This window comes from Lithobates pipiens, unplaced genomic scaffold (genome assembly GCF_037356315.1).
Source record: "Lithobates pipiens isolate NorthernLeopardFrog02 unplaced genomic scaffold, aLitPip1_a1.2 Scaffold_28, whole genome shotgun sequence".
Taxonomy (NCBI): Eukaryota; Metazoa; Chordata; class Amphibia; order Anura; family Ranidae; genus Lithobates; species Lithobates pipiens.
This window is the reverse complement of record NW_027507789.1, coordinates 153,076,468-153,104,041: the sequence shown is the minus strand read 5'-3', so window position 1 is coordinate 153,104,041 and position 27,574 is coordinate 153,076,468. Positions and strand designations below refer to the sequence as shown.

Here is a 27,574-nt window from a genome sequence, read left to right as displayed (position 1 = left end):
GCTGATCACATGTACCCTCCCAAGAAAAAAAAAAACTCTAGCAATACACACCAAACTGAGCATGTGCAACCGGACTCCAGTAATTGTCTTATCTGAACATGTTATGGGGACAGTGCAAGACGGGGAGGATCAGAGAAGATCAAACCACCTTTTTACATAACGCAGAGGATAAACCCCTTAGGTTCCACAGAGAGTGTAACAAGCTTACTGCATATACACACTGATTTCACTGTTGCAGCTTTAGTAACACATTAAGAATTCATAGATAGTTTTTCTCAGGAGAAAGTCGAACAAATATTGCTTACCTGAAAGTCCTGTTTTTTACTGAAACTTTATACACAGCTACGTTGCATGAGGAAGGCATCACGGTTTAAACCCTTTAACTGTGTGTGTAAATTTCAGCTTGAGCTACTGAGCTCTGTAATCTTATCTGCATTGTTTGAAAAAAAAAAAAGCCAAAATGTAAAGTGGAATTTCTGAAAATGTCCCCTACGCTACCTGCTACCTATCCTGCCTTTGATAGAAAAAAAAATGTGTATACGTTAGGTCCAGTCCAGTAAGGTGATTCCGCAAATCTAGCTCCCTTGTGTCATGGAGTGGCGACTGCAGGGGGGGAGGAAGGAACGCTGACAACAATGGGCTATGGGAGCCTATAGGTGACATCACAGCGTAGCTGTGGGATCACGTCACTGGACCAGGCTGGAAAAAATTCAGTATACAAATCTATTTTTTTTTTTTTTTCTTACATAGAATAGGAAGCATTGGGGGAAGGTACATTTTTAAGAAAGTTTTCGACATGAATTCCACTTTAACCTGGGCAGCACAGTGGCTAAGTTGGTTAGTACTTTTGCCAGCAGCAGAAGAGTCGTTGGCTCAAATCCCAGCCAGGGTACTACCTGCCTGGAGTTGCATGTTCTCCCTGTGTGGGTTTCCTCCGAGGTGCTCCGGTTTCCTCCCACCCTCCAAAGTCATGCTGGTAGGTTATTTGGCTCCTGTCTAAGTTGGCCCTTGTATGGGTAAAGCTCAGTGGAGTTTCCTGGCCATGGGCCCACAATTTTGATGTTATGTTCCCCAAGCCACTCCGTTATCACTTTTGCCTTATGGCAAGGTGCTCCATCATGCTGGAAAAGACAATGTTCCTCGCCAAACTGTACTTGGATGGTTGGGAGAACTTGCTCTCAAAGATGTTTTTGCACCATTCTTTATTCATGGCTGTGTTTTTTAGGCAAAATTGTGAATGAGCCCACCCCCTTGGCTGAGAAGCAACCCCACACATGAATGGTCTCAGGATCCTTTATGGTTGGCATGACATGGGACTGATGGTAGCACTCACCTTTACTTCTCTGGACAAGATTTTTTCTGGATGCCCCAAACAATCAGGGGATTCAGCAGAGAAAATTACTTACCCCAATCCTCATAAGTCCAACCCCTTTACCTTTTGCAGAATATGTCTGTTCCTGATGTTTTTCCTGGAGAGAAGTGGCTTCTTTGCTGCCCTTCTTGATGCCAGGTCATCCTCCAAAAGTCTTCTCCTCCTCACTGTGTGTGCAGATGCACTCACACCTGCTTGCTGCCATTCCTGAGCAAACATCTGAACTGATGGTGCCCCACTCCTGCAGCCGAATCAACTATAGGGGACAGTCCTGGCGCTTGCTAGACTTTTTTTAGGCACCCTGAAGCCTTCACAAATGCAGTGGAAACTTTTTTGGGGGAGATTAAGTTGATGTTCATGGCAAAGAAGGACTTTGCAATTAATTGCAATTCATCTGATCATTCTTCATAACATTTGGGAATATAAGCAAATTGCCATCATAAAAACTAAGGCAGCAGACTTTGTGCAAATTAATATTTGTGTAGTTTTCAAAACTTTTGGCCATGGCTGTAAATACCAAAATGTTATCACCGGATGATGTCCCCGCCCATTATGATGTCACAGTCCCAGAGGATGTCCCCGACAACAAAAGGCCAGGGTTGTCGGGAAGAGGCCCTTGTCCTCATCAACATGGGGACAAGGTGCTTTGGGGTACCCCCCCCCATGTTGAGGGCACGCGGCCTGGTACGGCTCAGGAGGGTGGGGGGCGCTCGCTCGTTCCCACCCCCTTTCCTGGCTGGCCGGGTAGCATGCTCGGATAAGGGTCTGATATGGACCTAGGGGGGACCCCCCACGCTGATTTTTCGGCGTAGGGATTCCTCTTTAAGTCCATACCAGGTGACGTAGCTGGCCCCGGCTACCTGGAGACGCGCTCAAAATAAGCGGACTTTTCTCCGGGCGGAAAAGTTCGTTCATTTCAAAAGTACGGCGTACTGGCGCACACACGGCCGTATTGTCTGCCGAAATGTGAGTCCGGCGGACAGATTGGAGTGCAAAAATACTTTCTTACTCTGCCGGACTTTTGGGTAAAAAAAAAGTCCGCCGGAGCCTACACATGGGCGGATTGTCCGCCGGACTTTTCCACCGGATTGTTTGATCGTGTGTATGAGGCATTACAAGACCAGATCTTATTAAATTTATTCATACAGCCCTTGTGCTTATAAAAAATAAGTCACTCTCTATCCAGCACAGCATTTACCCCTGTGCACCATTGAACACAAGCTGGTGGGTTAGAAGATGACCAACTTTGAGAAATCAACTTAAGAAATAACAGGTAAATAAAATTTCCTGGGAAAATGGCTTATTCTCTGGAAATATGCCTGTGACAGGCCTAGCCGGGACAGAGGCTATTGGAGGGGACAGAATGCGAGCCTCTTGCCTTGCGATTATGGGCCCGCCCTTGCATTTGGGGGAACGGTGCTCTTTGTGAGCTGTATGCCTGGGGACCCTTGAGGTGGTGTTACTTGGATTCAGATCCATGTCGTTCCCCCCCCCCCCCCCCCCCAAAGACACACAGACTCTGGATATGTATTTGCCATATTAGCAATAGACTGAATCGCACTATTGGGACACAAACTGTTAGATGCTAATGTCATCAACTCCAGCCACCTGTCTGTTGTGTAAATGAGTCTAGTCTGGCTCGTAAGAATATTTCACACGTTGTTGGTTGTGCTAATTACCCCTGTGTTTATGTTTATGGTAATGTGTATTGAATAGTCAGTCAGTGAGCTAGGAGACAAAGTCTTACCCTGAAATGTCTTCTCTCTCAGACAACTAGTCTGGGTCAATGATTAGATAATTAGCCCATGCTAATTGGGTTAGGTTTTAGTCTTCTACTGTATTATAAATGTCTTTTTGGTTCTAATAAATCAGTCCATGTTGAGCAGCTAAGCAAGTGTCGTCTTGTTTTGTGCTTGTGAGCGGTTGGAATATCTGATATCTATATTCAGACTTAGGAAGCGGTATACTGACGGAAGCACTCAATCGGAGTGTGGGATCGGATCCGTCACAATGCCCAATAGGGCAAGTTTAGGATCAAGAGTCAGTTTAGGAAAGCCAATCTCAACCACGGTTCTGTGGAACCCTGGGGTTCCTCCAGAGGTTGCTAGGTGGTTCGTCAGCCACAGCTCAATGAACCCTTATTTGATGTCTACAGAGTTCAAGGTTCAGCACCACTTGGCAAAGCCAGCAGCATGACACCAAATATATTTTTAGCTGTCTTTAAGGGGGACATTCTTCCTTTTAACCACCAATATAAGGAGCATTGTTCCTATTGAGCCCTGATGATTTGGTTTTAGAAGGGTTCCACGAATCATAAAAATTATTTTTGGGGTTCCTCTAGGGTTAAAAGGTTGAGAGAGCCTGGTTTAGGACAATGCCATAACATATGAATTAATGTACCCGTATGCATGTTACAACTAGGGCAGTTAAGTGAAGGTTGAGGACCCAAAGAAAACAATATTTGAGGGGCAGATTGGACTCTATGGAGTATATAAAGCTGTGTCAGCTTTTGAGAGGAGGTATGTGAAACTTCTGGAAGGAGTTTACCGCCGCTATCCACTGACCCTCGTCTAAATCGCCTATATCTTGACTCCATGTCTGCCTGCATTTAATCAACGTTTTAGAGCCAACTGCCCCCATTAAGATGACATATAAATCACCTATTAAACCCTTTTTAGTTTCAGACATTGTCACCACCATAGAAAGAACGTTTTGAAAAGTTAAAATACTTCCCACCTTAATTGTGGCTGAAGCCAAACATGGGATGTTTTAAGGCCCTCCTATTTGCCAAAATTACGGCAATAGAAGATGATATCAGTAATTTCAACAAAATCTGGCAACCTTGGGTTAAACATCATTTACCCCACGACTATGATTATTTATTGTTGTTGCCGCAATAATTCCTCCATTTCGTTTATCTTTACCTATAAGCTTTTCCTGGGCGTGGACCGCGCTACCGCTATGGGAGACCCTCCTTTTTCTTTTTTCCCCTTTCCTTCTTCTTCCTATTTTTTATCTATATGGATAAGGGAATCTTTATACTTGCTCATATAGTTCAATATTTTGAGATTGACAAGCACTGTCTTTTTTTTTCCTGATATTTTTCTTAACTCTTATCTTTTTGATTTAATATAACTGGCATTTGTAATGTATGATTTGAATACCTAGACCCCTTTTGTTTTTTACAATATCATTTATAGCTTTGATATTCCTGGCTTATACAGTTGTGCCCCCACCCATCCACAGTTTGTGCCCATTAGGGGTAGATGGGTGGTCTGGAGGCAAGTTTCCTTAAATATGCCAACACTTTAAGAGTTCCAATTCTGGCTCTTTAACCACTTCAGCCCCGGACCATTTTGCTGGTCAAAGACCAGACCACTGTTTGCGATTCGGCACTGCGTCGCTTTAACTGACAATTGCGCTGTCATGCGACGTCGCTCCCAAACAAAATTGACGTCTTTTTTTCCCACAAATAGAGATTTCTTTTGTTGGTATTTGATCACCCCTGCGGTTTTTATTTTTTGCGCTATAAACAAAAATAGAGCGACAATTTTGAAAAAAACACATTATTTTTTACTTTTTGTTATAATATCCCCCAAAAATATATATATAAAAAAAAAAATTCTCCCTCAGTTTAGGCCGATACGTATTCTACATATTTTTGGTAAAAAAATCGCAATAAGCGATTGATTGGTTTGCGCAAAAGTTATAATGTTTACAAAATAGGGGATAGTTTTATGGCATTTTTATTAATATTTTTTTTTTTTTTTTTTACTAGTAATGGCGGCGATCAGGGATTTTTAAAAAAATTTTTTTATTGTGCCTGCGACATTATGGCGGACACATCGGACATTTTTGACACATTTTTGGGACCAGTATCATTTATACAGCAATCACTGCTATATAAATGCAGTGATTCCTGTGTAAATGACACTGGTAGTGAAGGGGTTAACCAGCGGTGTAGGGGCAGTGTAGGGATTAAGTGTTCCTAGGGGTGTGTTACTAACTGTTAGGGGCTGGGCTTAAATTTAGTGAACACTAATCTCTTCTCCCATCACATGGAGCAGAGATCAGTGTCACTAGTTGCTAGGCAGAATGGGGAAATGCTGTTTACAACGGCATTTCCTCGTTCAGCCGCCCCGTGAGACAATCGCAGGTATGCCCGCGGCGATCGAGTCCACGGGACCCGCGACCAGACTCACGGGGGTCCTGACCAGCACGCAAGCGCGGCGCCCTCGCGATGCCAGGGTGGCAAATTTAAAGAGATGTACAGGTACGCCCATTTGCCTGCCCGTGCCATTCTGCCGACGTACATCGGCGTGCGCTGGTCGGGAACCGGTTAAGTGGATCTGCTTTATTAGAAGTCTTGTTTTCGGATACGAGTCCTGTTAATCATACAGTGACATCTATATTCATATTTTTGAGTGTTTCCCATGTATAAGCCTACTGATTGATATGGAATTCTCATGTAAACATTAATAAAAACATTGAACGAAAAAAGTTAAAATACAGTGCATCCGGAAGTTATTCACAGCACTTCACTTTTTGCACATTTTGTTATGTTACAGCCTTATTCCAAAATGGATTAAATTCATTATTTGCCTCAAAATTCTACAAACAATATCCCATAATGACAACGTGAAATAAGTTTGTATGAAATCTTTGCAAATTAAAAAAAAAATACGAAAAAATCACATGTACAAACAACCTTTGCCACAACACTCAGAATTGAGCTCCATGTGCATCCTATTTCCACTGATCATCCTTGAGATGTTTATACATCTTGATTGGAGTCCACCTGTGGTAAATTCAGTTGATTGGACATGATTTGAAAAGGCACACACCTCTCTATATAAAGGTCCCACAGTTAACAGTGCGTGTCAGAACACAAACCAAGCTATAAGGTCCAAGGAATTGTCTGTAGATCTCCAAGACAGGATTGTATGGAGGCACAGATTTGGGAAGGGTATAGAAAAATGTCTGCAGCATTGAAGGTCCCAATGAGCACAGTGGGCTCCATCATCTGTAAATGGAAAAGTTAAGTAACCACCAGGACGATTCTAAGAGCGGGCCGCCCGGCCAAACTGAGCGAACAAGAACCTGATGGTCACTCTGACAGAGCTCCAACGTTTCTCTGTGGAGAGAGGAGAACATTCCAGAAGAACAACCATCTCTGTAGCACTCCACCAGTCAGGCCTGTATGGTAGAATGGCCAGACAGAACCCACTCCTCAGTAAAAGGCACATGACAGCCCATCTGGAGTTTTCTAAAAGGCATCTAAAGGACTCTCAGGCCATGAGAAACAAAATTCTTTGGTCTGATGAAACAAAGATTGAACTCTTTGGTCTTAATGGCAAGTGTCATGTCTGGAGGAAACCCGGCACCGCTTATCACCTGGCCAATACCATCTCTACAGTGAAGCATGGTGGTGGCAGGATCATGCTGTTGGGATGTTATGAACAACCATGGTATGTTTGTGTGAAATGTGTCAATCCTGTCCCTGTTGTATCGGTCTGGCACGGTGAGAAAGAATCCTTACAAGCATCTATCCTATGGTGTGCAGCCATTTCTCCTTTCTATACATATGCTGTGGACGGTGGTGAGCCATTGTTAGCACCTGTGGCGATGTTCAGTAACCTCAAACTGCTTGAGCGGTGTGTGCATTTTGTTCTGGTCCCTGATGTTTTTTAGCGGCAGGAACTGGAAGACTAGTTGGTATCAAGGGAAAGATGCAGTGTTAATTTTGGTAGCAAATTTCAATTTAGTTTTAGTCTTGGGACTAAAATGGCATTTTCGTTTTTAGTCCCATTTTAGTCTTCTACAGTCTTTTTTGTTTTAGTCAAATTTACTAGACTTTAGTAGACATTTTTAGTCGCTTAAACTCATTTCAGTCGTCTAAAATCGAATGGGTGTAATTAAATTGTAATACATCAGTTAACATTTCTGGAGAACATATTTGGAGGAATTGGCTGGAATTTAGAAAGTCCTCAACTTATTTGGGAATTATAGGGGGTGGGGAGAGCGTCCAGGGTTTTGTCGCTGGATGTCTCCATAACCCATGCTTTCTTTTTTTGGGGGGGAGGGGGGGCACAGGGAGGGGGGGTTGCCCCCTCCCCCCCCCCCTTCTTTTTTTTTTTAAACACTTACATAAATCTATGGAAGAAGGGAGTGGGGATAGAGGGAGAGGAATTTCCACCTTATATATATCACATATTGAAATTAAGAAAAGGAGTCACGGGGGAGAGGAAATGGTAAGGGTAAGATACGATCACAAGAGGGTAACTTGGATCACTAGGGTGTAAAAAGCTTCCCCCCCCCCTTTTTTTTTTTTTTCTCTTAGAGGTATATTAAGGATCGATCCGGTCGGGTACCCAATGTGTACTTTCTTATTCCTTGTTTTTTATGAATGTTGATAATATTGAAATATCATGAATGCTAAACAAAGTGATTTGTTATAGTATGTATAAGAAATATTTTTTACTGTCTTTTGTAAATGTGGAAAACGAAATAAAAAGAAAAAGTAAAGTTAACATTTCTCTACCATTTCCAAACTTATACTGCTGGAGTGAAAAATCTTATGTTATTAATTATGGTATTGAGGTATAAACATGCACTTTAGACCACTGTTAATTTTGAAGTCAAATTAAAATTTAGTTTTAGTGTTTAGTCTTTTGACTAAAATGGCATTTTCGTTTTAGTTTGTCGTATTTTAGTCATCTCAGTTGTTTTAGTTGTATTTTATGCGACTAAAATAGTATTAATTTAGTCGACTAAAATGTTTTGGTTGACAAAATTAACACTGGAAAAAGGAATTCAGCAATGCAGAGACCTCCTTGATGAAAATCTGCTTCAGAGCGCTTTGGACCTCAGACTGGGGTGAAGGTTCATCTTCCAACGGGACAATGACCCTAAACACACAGCCAAGATGACAAAGGAGTGGCTACGGGACAGTTCTGTGAATGTCCTTGAGTGTCCCAGCCAGAGCCCAGACTTGACTGCGGACCGACGCTCCCCATCCAACCTGATGGAGCTCCAGAGGTCCTGCAAAAAAAAAAGAATGGGAGATAGTGCCCATAAATAGGTGTGCCAAGCTTGTAGCATCATACTCAAAAATACTTGAGGCTGTAATTGGTGTCAAAGGTGCTTCAACAAAGTATTAAGCAAAGGCTACGAATAATTATGTACATGGCATTTTTGTCTGCAAAGATTTCAAACAAACTTCTTTCACGTTGTCAGTATGGGGCATTGTTTGTAGAATTTTGAGGAAAATAATGAATTTAATCGGATTTGGAATAAGGCTGTAACATAACAAAATGTGGAAAAAGTGAGGCCCTGTGAGTACTTTCTGGATGCACTGTATATGGAATCTAAAGTAATTTTTGCATACCATAATAAATATAGAAAGCGTTATACAAAATTACCAAACGTCTCTTTAACCAGTTCAGGTCCGCCCTGTAGCAGTTTTACATACGTGATCCGACACTTCTGGTTAGGGAGCGCACACACAGCAGAGGCTGATGGGTGGGTGCATGGTACCTGACGTGCTCCGGCGCCGATCGTTAAGCAGAACAGCCATCTGCCTATGTAAACAAGGCAGATCACCATTCTGACAGGAGGGAAGGGATGGGATTTGTGCGCCTCTGCAAAGCGGGGAATAAATTCCATCTTTTCGCCTAGTAAAATCACCTCACGTAGTACAGTAAAACATTGGCTAGGCATCCCTTTAATCACCCCTGATGTTAACACCTTCCCAGTCAATGTCATTAGTACAGAGAGTGACAGTCTATATTTTTTTTTTTAAGCACAGATTGCTGTATTCATGTCCCTGGTCGCCAAAGGTCAAGTGTCAGCATGTCCGCTGCAATATCAGAGTCCCGCTATAAGTAGCTGATCTCTGTCTCTAGTTTGTAGACACTATGTTTGTGCAAACCAATCAATATACGCTTATTGGGATTCTTATTACCAAAAATATATAGTAGAATACATATTGGCCTAAGTTTATAAGGAAATTAGATTTCTTTTCATTTTATTTAATTTTTTTTGTTTGTTTTATTTATTATTGCATAAGTTTTATAGGGCAAAAAAACGCACAGGTGATGTGGGAAAAAAAGGACATAAATTGTTTGAGTGCAGTCGCACGACCGCGCAATTGTCAGTTAAAGTAACACAGTGCCGTATCGCAAAAACTTGCCTGGTCATGAAGGTGGGGGTAAAGGTCAAGTGCTTAAAAATTTCCAAGAAAAAACACCTTGGCAGGAAGTCTTTGTACAGTGAATATCATTTTCAAAGAGCTAAAAGTTTGCTTTAGGTGGACTAACCTTTTAAGAGATTAATGTATACATCAGTAACACTCACTCTCTCTCTCTCTCTCTCTCTCTCTCTCTCTACAGTTTGTTATGGTTTGGGAATGGACTTTCTGAAGACCACACGGGCCGTTAATTCTACCAACATCCAGCATTTCCAAGGATGCACCAAAATCTTTGGCAACTTGGCATTCCTTTCTGAATCCTTCACAGGGTGAGTCTTTTTATTTTAAAGCGGGAGTCCACCGGGACTCCGCGTTTTTTTTTTTTTTTTTTTTTTTTTTAAAAGCCAGCAGCTACAAATACTGCAGCTGCTGACTTTTAAAATAGTGACACTTACCTGTCCAGCGCGCCCGCGATGTCGGCACCCGAAGCCGATCGCTAGGTCGTCTGTCGGGTCCTGCCGCCGCCATCTTGGGTATGGGAATCAGGAAATGGAGCCTTTCGGCTTCATTTCCCGGTTCCCTACTGCGCATGCGCGAATTGCGCTGCGCAATAAGGACGCTCCCCGCTGCCTCTGGGAGCTGTGTGTTTCCCAGCAGGCAGCGGGGCACTTGCGGAAAGGGGCGTAAGTTACGCCCCTTTCCGCAGAGAGCTGTCCCGGAAGTGGGTGCAGTTACCTGGATTATCCAGGTAACTGCACCCCCCTCCCCCCTGAAAGGTGCCGATTGTGGCACCGGAGGGGGGGAGGGTTCCGATGAGCGGAAGGTCCACTTTAGGGTGGACCTCCGCTTTAAGGTCTTGGAAAATGAATGTAATTCTTTTAGATTATGGCTTCATTCACATGCATGATGAGCACACACTGCGAATTCCAGCGGCAAGAATCTGCAGAGTCTTATGGCTGGAATGACCGTTACAAAGAGCTGTAACCCTAAACGCAGGTAATCGCTTGCCGAGAGAAACTGTGAACAAGCTGCCATCAGCCTGTCTTCTGATTCTGACCCCTAGATGCCATCCCACCAGTGATTCAAGGAAGGCACCGCTTGGGTGCAAATTTGGTGGTAGATATTCATTTTTTTTATTTTTTTACTGATTGGTGCAACTCATAACAGGTATTCAGCTCTACTGAGCAGTCCAGTGTAAGCCAAGCTCAAGATTTTTATAATGAAGGCAGTGCACAGCAGTAGTTCCAAAACGCATATGTCCAGAAATACTGTGGAATAAAACAACCAACCCTCTCTTTTGTGCTTAATTTTTTTGATTTTTTTGGATTTTAACACTAGTTTAGCTGGCCATAAATGGATCTTTGCCCAGCCTTGAAGCGGTTGCAAAGGCAGAAGGTTTTTTTAAGCGAAAACTTACTGTGGGCAGCAGCCCCCCTAATGCTTATCTGAGCCCCATCTTGATCCAGCGATGTGTACAAGTGCCTTGGCCATGCGGGACTTTCCCTCCTGATTGGCTGAGACAGCAGCGGGCACCGTTGGCATCTGCTGCTGTCAATGAGGAGAGAGAGGTGGGGCCAAGCCGCAGCTCTTTGTCAGAATGGACACAGAGCAGCTGCTTGGGTGCCCCCATAGGGCAAGGGACCCAAGAAGAGTGGATCTGGGCTGCTCTGTGCAAAATCCACTGCACAGAGCAGGTATCACATGTTTACTATTTTAAAACACAACACTTTATCATGCCTTTAACCACTTTTCACCCACGCTATAGCAGAAGGACGGCTACAGCACAGGCGTCCTTTGCCGGGTGGGTGTCCATGTACGTCCTTCCATTCTCGTGCCACATGTGCACCCCAGAGGGCATGCGGGCAGCACGCTCTGTGTTTGCCGAGTCATTGGGACTCTGCTGATCACAGAGCAGGGTAAAGGGCCAATCACAACGGGACCTTTACCACATGATCAGCTGTCAACAAATGACAGCTGATCACCGAAGTAAGCAGAAGCCGGTTTTTGACTTTTCTTTCTTCACACTGTTGGTATGAAGAAAAGAAGCAAACCGTTAACTGGCTTCTGTTAGAGGGTCACCTTAGTAATCAACAGTGCTGCATATCAGTGCCACAAATCAGTGCCCACCAATGCCACCTATATCGGTGCCCACCAGTGCTGCCAATCAGTGCATCCTGATCAGTGCTGCCCATCAGTGCCACCTTTCCTTGCAGCTCATCAGTGCCACCTCAATGCCACTCGTTGCCGCCTATCGGTGCCCATCAGTAAAGGAGAATAATTACCTGTTTGCAAAATTTTATAACAAAATATGAAACGTTGTGTTTTTTTTTTTTTTCCCAGTCTTTATTTTTTGAAAAAAAAAAAAACCCCAGTAGTGATTAAATACCACCAAAACAAAGCTCTATTTGTGTGAAAAAAATTATAAAAATGTAACCGCTCAATTGTCATTCAAAATGTGAGAGGGCTGAAAGCTGAAAATTGGCCTGGGCAGGAAGTGCCCAGTAAGCTAGTTAGATTTACCTTCACTACGTAGTGCAAGGGCCTGCCTGATTGCATACAAATTGAAAATGTTTGGGTTTAAAGGGAAATTGTACAAGAAAATTGTATAATGTATGGCCAGCCTTAGTATATTTTGTTTTACATAATTGGGCATCCAATTAAACAGTTGCCAACCGCTGCACACCGATATACGTCGGCACAATGGCAGCGGTGGGAAAATGGGCGTACCTGTACATCCCCTTTAAAAGCCGAGAACAGCAGGCGCGTGCACGCCTGCCACATACAGCATGACCATGACCGCCGGACTCTATCAACAGGTCTCCCGGCGATCGTGTCACAGAGCCTCAGAATGGGGACGTGCCCATGTAAGGCTGGATTCACACCTATATATTTTTAGTGCTTTTTGCATTTTGCAGATTTACACAACAGAACGTGTTCCATAGGAAGCCATGTTAAATGGACTGTAGCACAAATCTGTAAAATGCAAAAAGCACTAAAAATGCATAGGTGTGAATCCAGCCTAAATTAGGCATTTCTGCGGTTTTTTTTTTTTGTTTTTTTTTTCTGGCATCGAGAGCAGTGATCGCTGTCATGTGACTTGAAGCCCACCCCCCCTAGGACACACTGAACCCCTTCATCGCCCCCTAGTGGTTAACCCCTTCCCTGCCAGTGTCATTTACACAGTAATCAATGCATTTTTAAAGCACTGTTGGCTGTATAAATGACAGTGGTCCCAAACTAGTGTCAGAAATGTCCGATGTGTCCGTCATAATGCCGAAGTCATAAATATCGCAGATCACCGCCATTACAAAAAAAATTTATAATAAAAATGCCATAAAACTGACTGTTTTTTTTTCCCCCAAAAAATATGTAGAAGAATACTACATTCTAACCTGAGGGAAAAAATATATTTTTTTTATATATTTTTGGGGGATATTTTTATAGCAAAAAGTAAAAAAATAATGCGTTTTTTCAAAATTGTCGCTCTTTTTCTTGTTTATAGCGCAAAAAATAAAAACTGCAGAGGTGATCAAATACCCCCAAAAGAAAGCTCTATTTGTGGAGAAAAAGGACTTAAATTTTGTTTGGGTACAGTGTCGCATGACCACGCAATTGTCAGTTAAAGTGACCCAGTGCCGTATCGCAAAAAATGGCCTGGTCAGGAAGGGGGTAAATTCTTCTGGGGCTAAAGTGGTTAGGGACGAACTTGACCCAGTTATAGCAAAATTACAGCGCTATAAACAAAAGAGCGTCAATTTTGAACAAAACACAATCTTTTACTTTTTGCTTTAATACGTTTTCCAAATTTCCTTTAGCCGTTTAGGCTGATATGTAGTTATAGCATCTACAAAGTAGGGGATAGATTTATGGCATTTTTATTATTATTCATTATTTTTTTTTTTTTTTTTACTAGTAATGGCAACTATCAGTGATTTTTAATGGGAGTGCGATATTGAGGCGGACAAATTGGACACTTTTGATACATTTGTGGGAGCAGTGACATTTTATACAGCGATCAGTGCTATAAAAATGCTCTCATTACTGTATAAATGTCACTGGCAGGGAAGGGCTTAACACTAGGGGGCGTTCAAGGGGTTAACTGTTCCCTAGTAGGTGTGCTCCAACTGTAGGGGGGGATGGGACTGACTAGGGAGACCCATACTTGGTAGGAACACACAATCGGTCTCCTCTTCCTGACAGAACTGAGATTTGTGTGTTTTACGCACACACATCCCGGTTCCCACTCTGTCATGAACGATCGTGAGTGCCCTCCGGCCACTCGCATCGGCTGCGGGGACACGCGGGCCTCTTGCAATGTAAGAGCCGACGTACAGCTTCGACGGCTCACCCAGGGGAGCCATCCTGCCGCAGTATAACTGCGGCGGTTGGTCAGGAACTGATTAAAGTGCTATTAAAGCTTTGCCTTTGTTATTTTTTCTTAAAAAAAAAAAAATCATATTTGCCTGCTCTGTGAAGTGGTTTTTCATAGAGCAGCCCCGATCCTCCTTTTATCGGGTCCCCTGCTGGTACTCCTGGCTCCTTCACCTTGACTAATGCCCCCAATAGTAAGCCGGTTGCTATGGGGGCACTGGTACGTGCTCTCTCCCGAGCCCTGCTCTATGCGTCCATTTGACTCGTAGTGCTGCAATTCGACCACCCTCACCTCATTAGCTCACTAGCCAATAGCTCCCGTTGCTGTCTCCATCAATGTTAAGAGGGAGTCTCAGGTCGGCCAAGGCTCTCTTGCACATCGCTGGATCGAGAGGGGGCTCAGGTGAGTAATAGGGGGGCTGTGGGGGGACCAGAACACATTTTTTTTTTTTCCTTCATGCATACAATGCATGTAGGTAAAAAAAACCTTCAGCCTTTACAACCACTTTAAGGTGCCTTGACATGACAAAATTGTTAGACTTTACCAACTGCCCAACTACCTATGCTATGTATGACTTTCTGAAAGTTGGAGCAAAGGCCATCTCCCCCTTCATCCCCCCCCCCACCCACCCCATTGTAATCCCATGCGGCAATGACCTGCAGGCTCAGGCAACAAGCATTGCTTTATGGAATGCATCAATGGCTATGCCCCCAATATCAGGAGATTGATATTAAATGGTGTGACTAATGCAATGGTTAAGACAGGATTGGTTAAAAATGTTTTTTTATTTTTTTTTAATTTAAGTATAAAGTAGGTTCATTAATGATTTTAAGGCATTTCAGTGGCCTGACATAGAGCTTATATTACTGTCATAAGGTATATTGCCTCATTCTTCTTCTTAAACAATTTTCCAGGGATCCAGCACGGAACGTAACACCACTTTCTTTGGTGGATTTGGAAGTATTCCAGACTCTTGAAGAAATTACAGGTACTTAATATGGATACATAAAGTATTAACATTTTTGCTTCATGAAATAGTATAAAATCATGGCAATTATTTAACCCTTTCATGACTAAGCCTATTTTTGGCATTTGGTGTTTACAAGTTAAAATCCATATTTTTTGCTAGAAAATTACTTGGAACCCCCAAAACATTATATATATTTTTTAGCAGAGACTCTAGAGAATAAAACGGCGATTTGTTGCAATATTTTATGTTACACAGTATTTGCGCAGCGGTGTTTTAAATGCAACTTTTTGGGAAAAGGGACACTTTTTCATGAATTAAAAAAAAAAAACAGTAAAATTAGCCCAATTTTTTTGCATAATGTGAAAGATAATGTTACGCCGAGTAAATAGATACCAAACATGTCACACTTTATAATCGCACGCACTTGTGGATTGACGACAAAGTACGGTACCTAAAAATCTCAATAGGTGACGCTTTAAAAAATTTCTTACGGTTACCAGGTTAGCGTTACAGTGGAGGTCTAGTGCTAGAATTATTGCTCTCGCTCTGACGATCGCGGTGATACCTCACATGTGTTATTTGAACACCGTTTACATACGCGGGCGCGACTTCCGTATGCGTTTTCTTTGCTTCGCGAGCTCGCGGGGATGGCGGGAGCTTTAAAAAAATTTTTTTTTTTTTTTAATGACTAAATGGTTTTTTAAAAAAATTTTTTTTTCACTTTTATTGCTGTCAAAAGGAATGTAAACATCCCTTGTGACAGTAATAGGTGGTGACAGGTACTCTTTATGGAGGGATCGGGGGTCTAAAAGACCCCCCACCCCTCCTTTACACTTCAATGTATTCAGATCGCCGAAAACAGCGATTCTGAATACCGTATATTTTTTTAAAACAGGCGCCAACGGGAAGTGACTTTTTTATTTTTTTTTGTTTACCAATAATATTTTACTTTTTTCATGTATTTTATTTTATTTTTTTTCATTTTCACCTTTATAATATGCAAAATTGAAAAAAATAAAAAATAAAAAAGCACTTGTAATAACAGCCATACATTGTAAAAAAAAAAAAAAAGCATCATTTTTGTGTCATTCTAAACGGGACACATTATTAATATTCAGCAAACGCACCCATCCATCCATGTCTCCATGTTTTATTTTCTTGAGGAATTCCTTTGAAAAACGCCCCCTAGCATTTCTAGCCATGACCATAGTTATAGTTGGTAAGGTTTAATAAAGATATCCCTATATATTGCATTTGCTAAGATGCCCATCTAAGAGTTTTTTTTTTTTTTTTTTTTTTTAACTATCGACACTTCCGGCAGACACCACCAACTGTGGAAGGGAGTTCCACATCCAGCAACAAACCCTGTTTACCTTAATGTAATTGTAGTCTTGTGTTTTTTTTGCTTTTAAAAATAGAAGCAACTGAAGAAATGTAAAAAGCCAAATGTAAAACAAATAAATACAATATACCTTCCTCTCTACAGTATGTACTAATGCTAGTGGCATAATGATTAAAAATGGGTAATGTTAATTGAGGCTACTTAAAGCAGTCCTGCACACACTTATTTTACTGTGTCATTGTTTTCCTAATATGTCAGAGTGCTAAATGGCCTTTTTATTTATTTATTTATTTATTTATTTGCTATGGTACCTTTATAATTGCAGTCTATCCACACATGCCTCTATGTCTGCGACTGTGGGCGGGATCTGTGCAGGTATCCGGATCATTTCCTTTGAGTGCCGCACTGTCTCCTGGGATCTGGTGTCATTCATCCCAGGAGTCAGTGCGGACAGCCGACGCAAAATCTTGCGTGATTTGACGGACGTGAGTTGTTTACACCGCTCTGCACTGTTGCCAGTGTACATGCGCGGGAACCAGCGAGGCATGCTGGTAGTTATAACGTAAGGGAACAAGGAAGTGATTGCTTGTGAGCTTCAAATGCCCACAAGCAAAATGACAATTCGATTGTTTTCCTTTTTAAAAGTGGCGATTTTATGAAAAAACGGACATGGATACCGGATAGACACCTAACAAGTGAGTTTAACGTTAGACTGATAATACTTGTAACATGAGAAGAAAAAAATTATAAAATTAGTGTGTGCAGAACCGCTTTAAAGACCTCATGTACAGTGGATGTTTTTCTAACTACTTACGGACCGCCCGCCATCGTTTTATTTCGCTACTTACTAACTATTGTTATGGCAGCAGCTAGCTGCCATAACTCCGGTATCCTTTTCTTCAGCGGGCAATCTGATTTCAGATAAAAGTGGTCTCTGCGGTGGATTCACCGTGAGATCACTTTTATTAGTGGTGAGAGAGAGACCCCTCCCAGTGAGCTCCGTGCCCTCTGCCACTTACCAGAGCCGTCGGTAGCGGCGGAGGCAATCGGGTCATTTGTCCTGTTAGGTCCATCTTAAAGGGACTTCTTTTATTTCTTTTTTTTTATTGCATTTTAGTGTAAATATGAAATGTGAGGTCTTTTTTTACCCCAGATCTCATATTTAAGAGGTCCTGTCAGGCTTTTTATCTATTACAAGAGATGTTTACATTCCTTGTAATAGGAATAAAAGTGACACAATTTTTCTTTTAAAAGAACAGTGTAAAAAAAATAAATAAACACGCTCTGTCCCGCCGAGCTCACGGGCAGAAGCAAACGCATATGTGAGTAGCGCCTGCATATGAAAACCATGTTCAAACCACACTAATGCTAGCCCTAGACCTCCCCTGTAACTCAAAACATGCAAGGTGTAGAATTTTTTTTTTTTTAACTGTTGCCTATGGAGATTTTTAGGGGTAAAAGTGTGTCGCCATTCCACGAGCTGGCGCAATTTTTGAAGCGTGACATGTTGGGTATCAATTTACTCAGCGTAACATTATCTTTATCTTTCCAGAAAAAGTGCGCTTGTAAGACTGCTGTGCAAAGTATTGCAATGATCGCCCTTTTTATTCTCTAGGGTGATAGAACCCCCAGACATTATATATTTTTTTCGAAGTAATTTTCTAGCAAAAAAACAGATTTTATCTTGTAAACAGCAAATCTCAGAAAGAGGCTCAGTCCTTAAGTGGTTAAAGCTACTGTTGTTGGCTTCAGGCATTTTTTTTCTACAGCCAGTAAACTCCCCAGCATGTTATCCTATGTGCCTATGTCCACATTCCCCCCCGAATTTTCAGAATGTCCAGTGTGCATGAGGCCTAATACACTGGTAAAATAAAAATATAAAAAACATTCTTGTTAGATGTTTTTGTCTACAGATATAAAATAATTTTTGCAAGACTATATCCCCCAAAAGCCTTGTTTTTTTTTTTACCCAATAATATGAATATATTACTTTATTATCCTAAATTATGTCAAGGTTTTCATCAGTAGGTCCATAGCAGACAAAAAAAATCTTTATACTAGTACGGGATATACAGAAGTGAGAGCTCAAATAGTTAAAGCCCAGCTCCAGCTAACCCTTTTTTTTTTTAGGTCTGAAATGAACATAGACTTGTGTCCCTGTTGGGAAATTTTCCCCTCTTCCATATTGTGGCAGAAAAAGGTTTGGAACGCTCTCTCCCATCAGAGGCATGGACAAAAGCGAATTTTTAGTAGAGTTAGAAAGGGTTGGCACTTCCTGTCTAGGTGGCAGTTGTAACCCCTATTTCTTCTATGAGAGTCACAGGGACAGAAAATTGGGGGAAAACTCCACACCTGTATTTTAGTTAATAATTCTGTATGTATGGTTGTCTTTCTCTATGTTGTAGGATATATATACATTGACTCATGGCCTGAAGAACTGGCTAATCTCAGTGTATTTGAGAATTTGCGTGTAATCCGTGGGCGGCTCCTACACAAGTGAGTACACAATACTGTAATTATAGAAAGAATAGTGAGTTAATATATCCATGTTGCATACGCTCTTAATAATAAATTAGAAGTACGGCTGTAAATTTTTTATTTTTTTTTTGTTTTTTTTTATACTTGCTATTAAGGGGAGTCTTGCCTGAGCGGAAAAAAAAAAAAAAATATATATATTATATATATATATATATATATATATATATATATATATATATATATATACACACACACACACACACACACACACACACACACACACACACACACACACACACACACACACACACACACACACGATTGCTGACTTTTCATTCTACAAATGCTATTGTCCTGGCACTCTTACCCTCATACTGCCTTACTGAGAGCCACTGAACAAGTATTCAAATAATGCCTTGCCTTATCTGCATAGTATTGAAGTGAGAGGGTCCACTTATTAGCCATGCGACTAGCATTTGCGGTCCCCATATCCATGTCAAAAAGGTTTATTTTAGGATGGAATTTAAAACATGGAGGATCTGACTGGTTAGGGAGGAAGTGTAGTAATGGGCAACCTCACCTCCCTAAAAGTCCACCATTTCCAGAGGGGGATTTACCACCAGCTTCTTGCCTCAACTAGGCTAGGGACATAAAGTAGATCACTGTTTTTGTCCCGTTTATTGGGGTTGTGTTTGATTTGCGCAAAAAGAGATCACACAAATACTTAAAGTATAACATTTTTAAAGATAATGACAGATAAAGATAAAGAAAATATCATATGGCAAGAATACTTAACTAAAGATGCTGTTTCGCAACGGAGTCCCCCCATAAAGGCGTGGCCAGGTAATCTGACCAAATGCTTGTATGATGCAGCTCTGGAGACTAGACTAACGCTACTAGTTCCATCTAGCGTATATAGGTCTTGTATGTAGGAAATGGTCACGCCCACCCTCAGAGCAGAAGACTTTCTAAGGAAAATGGCAAATTCCAGAAGGATAGGGGGCTGGCTTGTCTGTAAGGAGTTCACATTCCTATAAGAAGAGTCATCCGAGGTAACCAGAAAAACAAGGATATTAAGGCTTTATTGGATATTTGTGAGGCCAACATTAATAAGGAATATGAAATATGCAATTTCCCTATCAATCATACACTTGCCCACTAGACAGTCATAATATACTTCCCCCAGTGTGTGTGAAACACTGAAATTGAGACACCAAATATAAGAATCTGAAGACAGGTAGAAACGGCACACACCAGAACCCAGCCACTATATAGAAAGATAAAGATATGGCTTCAGCCTGGTATAACCAGGAGGAGTTCAGGCTGAAACCATATCCTCGTCCTTCTAGATTTATAGTGGCTGGGTTTCAGTGTGTGTGTGGCACTTCCACCTTCTGTCTCCCAATCTGTTTTAATGAGCCTGGGTTAGCTTGTTTGAACGTTGGCACCACATCTGTGCTTTGGACTGCAGGGGGACATTTTACTGTCCTTGGAGTGGCACTCCCAAATTTTTGTATATGGGTCACCAAAAAAATGGAGATCCAAACGTTTCTCTGCACACTGATTTGTGGGTTTTAACGTCTGCCTTTGCACCCATCTTGGCATGTCAGTGATGAATGGCAACTGAATGTTAATAATGTGAAATACTGTACAATAAGCTGCATGTTATAAGTAAAAATGTTGGGTTAAATTGGCTACATGCTGTGTACATTGAGAGATATACGCATTCAAGGAGAGAGGTACACACACAGGTCTTCCTTATTGAGTATGCATCTCTCCTTGGATGCATACAGCACACCTATTACATCTAGATTTCTTCCTGTAACAAAAATGTGGTACTGATTTATACAATATCTGTTGTATTTCTTCATAGTGGGGCGTATTCACTGGTTATCCGCAATCTTTCCATGTCATCTCTTGGCTTGCGGTCCTTAACGGAGATCAGCAGTGGATTAGTGCTGCTAGAGGCCAACCCCAATCTTTGCTATCTGGACACTGTCCCATGGACAAAAATATTTAGGCATTCTAGACAAGCTATATTGAAGACAACGAATAAACCACAGAATGAGTGTGGTAAGTTAACTCAGAATAAAATGTTACTTTTCTTTTAGACATTGTGGTCTTTTAGTGGTTTTGGCAACCCAATGATTTTCTGTATCTCCTAGAAAAAGAGGGACACGTGTGCTTCCAGCTGTGTGCTAATGCTGAGTGCTGGGGATTTGGACCGTCTCAGTGTGTCAACTGTAGTGGCTTGCTCCGTGGGAATGACTGTGTGGAATCCTGCAATGTAGAAGAGGGGTGAGTGTTTTGTACTGTGCTAAAGCTATATGCTGAGAGTACAATTTTAGAATGAAGTATTATGGTTATTATCAAGGGGAAGGGACAATGGTGACACCATAATTTTAAGTGGAAGAAGATGCTTGTCCTCAAAGATCTTTCTTCTATCATGAACCCCAATATTATTGCATTGTTCAGTTCAAAAGTAAAAAAAAAAAAATGTTCTACCTTATTTGCCTTGAACCTCCACCTGTCATGTGACCACAAAACTTCTAAATCTATTCAAGTTGGGAAGCTACTGGGCGTGTTTAAGTGTGTAATAATGACCTCACACATGGTGCGGGGGTGGGCGGAGCCAGTTGGGACAGAGACAGGATAGAGGAGGGGTTGGGTGTGACAGAGTTGGGGCTTAAGCCTCACCTCTGTCATTGGCTGTGCTGGAAAGACTATACACAGACGCCAACAACAGTTTATGGAAGTGAATGTTTTTAGCCATATTGAGCTGCCCAGGAACAAAGTTGTTGGTTAAAGCTATCCAAAGGTAATCAAAATGTGATAAATGCAAAACTGCAGCAGCTGTGCAAAGGTGCTAGAACCTTAATCAGTGAAAGAAAATCTAAAACCGCGCTAGCAGAATATATATTAATATAAATAATTCAATGACATAGTGGCATGGGCTATATTGATCAATATGATTGTGCCATACAAATCAAATATGCAAACATAAAATATACACAAATCTATAAAATGCTTGGTGCTCATATAATGATTGAATAAAGTGCAACGGTGCTCCAAACTTGCAAAGTGTGAGGTGTCACACTCCCCCTTCTGTGACCCCAATCGCCAGAATTATTGGACCCACAGCTTTGCAGTCTAAGGCCGCGTACACACGGGCGGACTGTTCGCCCAACTTTGTTCGTCAAACAGTACGACAAACAGTCCGCTCAAAATTTGCATGAACGGACTTGACCACACACGAACGAACAGTCCGCTGAAAGCGTGCGCGATGACGTGAACGGCACGTACGACGGGACTAGAAAAACGACGTCCTATACACTGCAATGCAACCTTCGCCATGTAAATCCTTTCTGAGCATGCACGATACTTAGTTACAAGCCTACACACGAGCGGACTGTCCGCTCAAACCAAGTTTCAGCGGACTGTCTTACGGGAATTCCGAAAAACTTTATTCGTCAGACTGTCCGCTGAAACTGTCCTCTGAAGCCCACACACGAGCGGACTGTCCGCTGAAACACTGTTCAGCAGACAAAGTTGGGCGAACAGTCCGCCCGTGTGTACGTGGCCTTAGGTAAAATAAGCTGTGATCTATTGATCTGGGGTATGTAGGATGGTTGCTCAGAGGCTCCTCCAGAGGGATTGCTTTATAACGGAGAGGATTCGCCACAGATGCCTGTTTTTGCCAGTTATCCTGTAAGTGGCACCTAGTTTGTGGTTTATACATTATTTTAGCGTTATTTCACTATGAGTTTCCTCTGTCTCCCCATCTGAGTGTGGTGAATCCTTTCTGATATAAAACAATCCCTCTGGATGAACTTCTGAGCAACAGAGCTGCCATGCACAGCTGCACCAGATTCTGAGTGCTCCAGTTTTAGTAAATCTCCTCCATAGGGCTATCTTTTGATGGTACATAATAACAGCTGAGTTTTTGTTTTGTTTTTTTGCATCTGCTTAGCATATAAAGGAAAATCAAAAACTTCAGAAAAAAATTGTCTCCTTTACTTTTATTAAAATAAACATTCCAGGACTGTACAAATTCAACCTCCAACCCACCTCTTTTTGGGCTGTAAACACCCCAATTTGACCTAGTTTTTTTTTATGGAAATAAACATGCTGGTATTAAGGGGGTGAAAATTAAGCTTGTTAATGTTGCACTAATACATTATCGTACAGGTCATACACAGAGGGGGAAGAGGGGGTGAAAGGGTTAAGGATCAGGTCACAATGACAGGATGGAGATGAAGGAGTTAATGTGCAGATGCACAAGATAAGGGAAGTGAAGGGATCATATACAGGTCACATACAAAGATGTTGTTGATCAGATGTGGAGGAGAGGAGTATAAAGCAGGAAAAAGGGGTTACAATGAATAAATGAAAGAACAGCTCCCCTTGCAGGCACGTTCATTCATTTCCCATTCATAGATGTCTTTCCTTGTTGTTGGGGAATTAAAGGGATCTAACATGTAAATATTTACATTGTAACCACTAGGATTGGATATCACAATGATCAGAAGGTACTGAGCCGATTGGAGCGGCTCGGTGCACTTTGTATCGAGCCGTCTAGTGACGGCTCGGTACATCAGCCTTCGTAGGTAGAAAGGCCACCCGTGTTTTTCCAGAGTGCATTTATAAATGGCGGTGGGTAAGTAAAAGTCCACCGGTCCGCCGTGTATAACGTTCTTTGGTAGAACATTGGTAAATAAAACTACAACTTAACTTAAAAACAAACTTTCATAATGGAAGCCTTTCCTTGCAGTATTGAGTCTGCTACATGGTTGCAAGTGTTGTATAATAAGTAATAATAATAATTTTCTTTCAGGGAGCCAAGGGAAGTTGTTGATAAAGGCCAGTGTATAATGTGTCATCCAGAGTGCATGCTGCAGAATGGATCTCAGACGTGCTTTGGTCCGGTCAGTGCACTGTATTTTGTATTCTGTGTGTAATAGGATTTTCCATATTGTTGATGATGTTCTTACCCAGTCACATTTTTCTAACAGAGTGCAGAGCAGTGTGTGGCCTGTGCCCACTACAGAGATGGCACCACATGTGTGAACCATTGCCCGAGTGGAAAGAAGATGGACTCCTTCGTGCCTGTTTGGAAATATGCAGACAAAGATGGAGAATGTCAGCTGTGCCCTGTTAACTGCTCCCATTCGTGAGTGCCCTGGATTTTCTCTGCTTTCTATACATAAAAAAAAGTTTTTTTTATAAAAAAATAAAATAAAATAAACTTGAGAAAATATACGTTTTTCTCCTTCCAAAAATAGATGGTTGAAACTTAAACAAAAAAGGTTAATTATTACCTTTTTGGATAAGTTATGGCAAGTCCGCTTCTGTACTAGTTTCTTATACAGCTGGTAAAATAAGTATTGAATTTTGTTTTAGGTAAATGTATTTTTAAAAGTGCTATTGACATGAAATTTTGTGGGTAGCAACCCATGCAATCCATACATACAAAGAAACCAAAACAAATAAGTTCAGAAATTAAGTTATTTGTAATAAAATGGTATGACACAGGGAAATTGTATTGAACACATGAAAAAAGGGCATGTGCAAAGTAGTGGCAGCCCGTCCATTAGGGGTGCATGGGCACCGCTCCCCCTATCCATGCCCCCTGATCTACATGCAAGGATGCCAGACCATGGATTCCAATGGGGTTTGTTTTTTTGTTTTTTTTTATTTTTTGTTTTTTGATGCACGTGAGTAGAGCCAGAGGTTTAAAAAAAGGGTGGGCTTGGGGTGCAGAGCATTGCGCTCCGAGCCCATCCAGTTTCTTGATGTGTTTGGTGGTTGTTTTAGCAGAGTAGGAGGCGTGGGGGTGCTGGCAGCAGCCAATGACTGTTCAGTCTCCGGCGGTGATGTGCAAAGCAGGGAGAAGGAAGATGGCATGCTGCGGCTTGGCTCGGTCCACATAGCTGCTCTTAATAGTCTGCGGAGAAGGCGGGGAAGCGACCGTGGATGGGGTAAGTAAGGAGCGGCTGTCACCCCTCCCCCCCCACCACTGTGCTGTTGGTGTGAGAGAGAGTGGGCTGTATAGATGGGAGCCAGCTGTCTTCTCTTCTGCGTATGTCTGTGAGCTGTCCCCCCCCCCTGCTGCAGCTCAGTGACAAGAGCGGGATCTATATAAACCCTGCTCACTCTCTGCTCTCACCACCCTCCTGGAAGAGCTGCCCATGACCCAGACCTGGGGGCGGGGTTTCAGTCAGGATGATTCTCCCCAGAAAAGCCGCCACTGGTGCAAAGAGCCATGGAAAGTCATGACACCAGCTGAAATTCATCAATGGCAATCATGCCCCTCATCAGTGCAAATTAATATCAGCTAGTTCAGGCTCAACTGATGGCCTATAAAAAGGTGTCTCATTACCAAGGTGTCACACAAGAAACCGCTCATGATGGGTAAAAGCAAAGAGCTCTCAAAGAATCTTCACAACCTTATTGTTGCAAAACATACTGATGGCATTGGTTACAGAAGGATTTCTAAATTTCTGAATGTTCCAGTGAGCACTGTTGGTGCCACAATCCGGAAGTGGAAAAACATAATTTCACCATAATCCGGCCACGACCAGGTGCTCCTCGCAAGATTTCTGCTATAGGAGTGAAAATAATTCTCAGAAGAGTTGTCCAAGAGCCAAGGACCACTTCTGGAGAGCTTCAGAAAGACCTGGAATTAGTAGGTACAATTGTTTCAAACGCCATGGCCTGTATGAATGCTCATCATGCAAGACTCCATCGCTGAAGAAAAAGCATGTTGAAGCTAGTTTACAGTTTGCTGCACAACATTTAGTCAAGCCTGTGAAATACCGGGAGAATATAGTCTGGTCAGATGAGACCAAAATTGAACTCTTTGGATGCCATAATACACATCATGTTTGGAGGTTAAATGGCACTGCACATCACCCCCAAAAACATTCCATGCCAACAGTGAAGTTTGGAGGTGGGAACATTATAGTGTGGGACCGTTATCAGCCTACGGCACTGCCAAACTTCATATCATTGAAGGATGGATGAATAAAAAAAAAAGTACCAAGACATTCTTGATAAAAATCTGCTGCCATCTACCAGAATGATGAAAATGAAACGAGGGTGAACATTTCAGCAAGACAATAATCCCAAACACAAAGCCAAGGAAACTCTCAAAAAGGAAAATAAAGCTGCTAGAATCGCCCAGCCAATCACTTGACTTGAATCCAAAAGAAAATCTATGGAAAGAACTAAAGATCAGAGTTCATAGAAGAGGCCCACAGAACCTTCAAGATTTGAAGACGGTTTGTGGGGAAGAATGGGCCAAAGTCGCACCTGAACAATGCATGCGACTAGTTTCTCCATCCAGGAGGCGTCTTACCAAGAAAAGATTAAAATATGACATAAATTTCAGCTAGCATGTTCAATACTTTTTCCTTGTGTCATTCCATTTTATTACACATGACTTCATTTCTGAACTTATTTGTTTTGGTGTCTTTGTATGTATGGATTGTTACCGACATGTAGCACCTTTAGAAATAGATTTACCTAGAAAAATGGTGATTTGTTCAATACTTATTTTTTGCTGTTTTATCTGTCAGGGTGTCTGGTAGACAGATGGCTTCACAGCAACTTGCTATAGCCATTGGGAAAGGGTTCTCTGCAGCATATGAGTGATAAAGTGACTGCAGCACAAAGATCGCTCTTGTTTTAATAACAGGAATAAGACTTTATGGATGTAGGGAGCATTGCAAAGCCTGGATCTCCAGACGGCAAACCACTGGAACCCCTAAAAAAGAACCAGTCCCCAATGAGAATATGTAATAATCTGAATCTTCACTTTTGAATAGTTATAAGGATTACTTTAAGGGATTACTTGATTTTCCATTAGTTACTTGTATGCTTTATCTTTAACGACTTGCCTACCGGGCCAATTCTGACACTTCTCTCCTACATGTACAAATACTACATGTAAAAATACTTACTCAGAGCCCCCAAACATTATATACGTTTTTTTAGCAGAGACGCTAGGAAATAAAATTGTGGTTGTTGCAACTTTTTATCTCGCACGGTATTTGCACAGCAATTTTTCAAATGCAAATTAAAGCATAAAGAAAAAAAACAAAAAACATTAAAGTTGGCCCAATTTTTTGCATAATGTGAAAGATGACGTTACACTGAATAAATAGTTACCTAACAACATGTCACGCTTTAAAATTGCACACACTTGTGGAATGGCAGCAAACTTTGGTATTTAAAGGGGTTGTAAACGCTCAAGGTTTTTCACCTCAATGCATTCTATGCGTTAAAGTGAAAAAGCTTCTGTAGTGCAAGAGTCCCCCTTTAATTTATAGGGACGAGCACAGCAGCTCCAGCCGCTGTCTCGCATCTTCACTGGATGGATTGATAGCAGCGGGAGCTACTGGCTCATGCTGCTGTCAATAAAATCCAGTGACAATGGAGCCGGGGAGGCAGGGCTGAGTCCTGCGGTCTGTCAGTGGATGCAGCAGGAGGACTCAGGAGCGCGCCCCCGCATGTGTGCCCCGAGGGAAGGCAGCTCTCCGTGCGGGCACTCGAATCGGAGGAGCCAGGAGCGGCGATGAGGGACCCCAGAAGAGGAGGATTGGGGCTACTCTGTGCAAACCCTTGCACAGAGGAGGTAAGTATGACGTTTTTTTTTTTTAAAAAACTATTACAACTACTTTAAAAATCCCCATAGGCGACGCTTGAAATAGTTTTACAGGTTAGCTGTTTAGAGTTGCAGAGGAGGCCTTGCGCTAGAATTATTGCTCTTGCTCTGTTGTCCGCGGCGATAACTCATGTGTGTTTTGAATGCCGTTTACATATGCGGGTGCGGCCTACGTATAAAAAAAAAA

The 27,574-nt window shown here is 41.9% G+C and overlaps 1 protein-coding gene across 1 annotated transcript in view; it reads left to right on the top strand.

The window, feature by feature from the left end:
* The window catches only part of ERBB2 (erb-b2 receptor tyrosine kinase 2), a 190,393-nt gene that overhangs the window by 115,747 nt on the left and 47,072 nt on the right, over positions 1-27,574 (top strand). Inside the window, exons 9-15 of the mRNA XM_077459716.1 lie at positions 9,763-9,889; positions 14,847-14,920; positions 18,650-18,740; positions 20,596-20,795; positions 20,888-21,020; positions 23,557-23,647; positions 23,735-23,892. Of these exons, the coding sequence (XP_077315842.1) occupies positions 9,763-9,889; positions 14,847-14,920; positions 18,650-18,740; positions 20,596-20,795; positions 20,888-21,020; positions 23,557-23,647; positions 23,735-23,892 (874 nt within the window). The remainder of the gene's footprint in view (positions 1-9,762; positions 9,890-14,846; positions 14,921-18,649; positions 18,741-20,595; positions 20,796-20,887; positions 21,021-23,556; positions 23,648-23,734; positions 23,893-27,574) is intronic.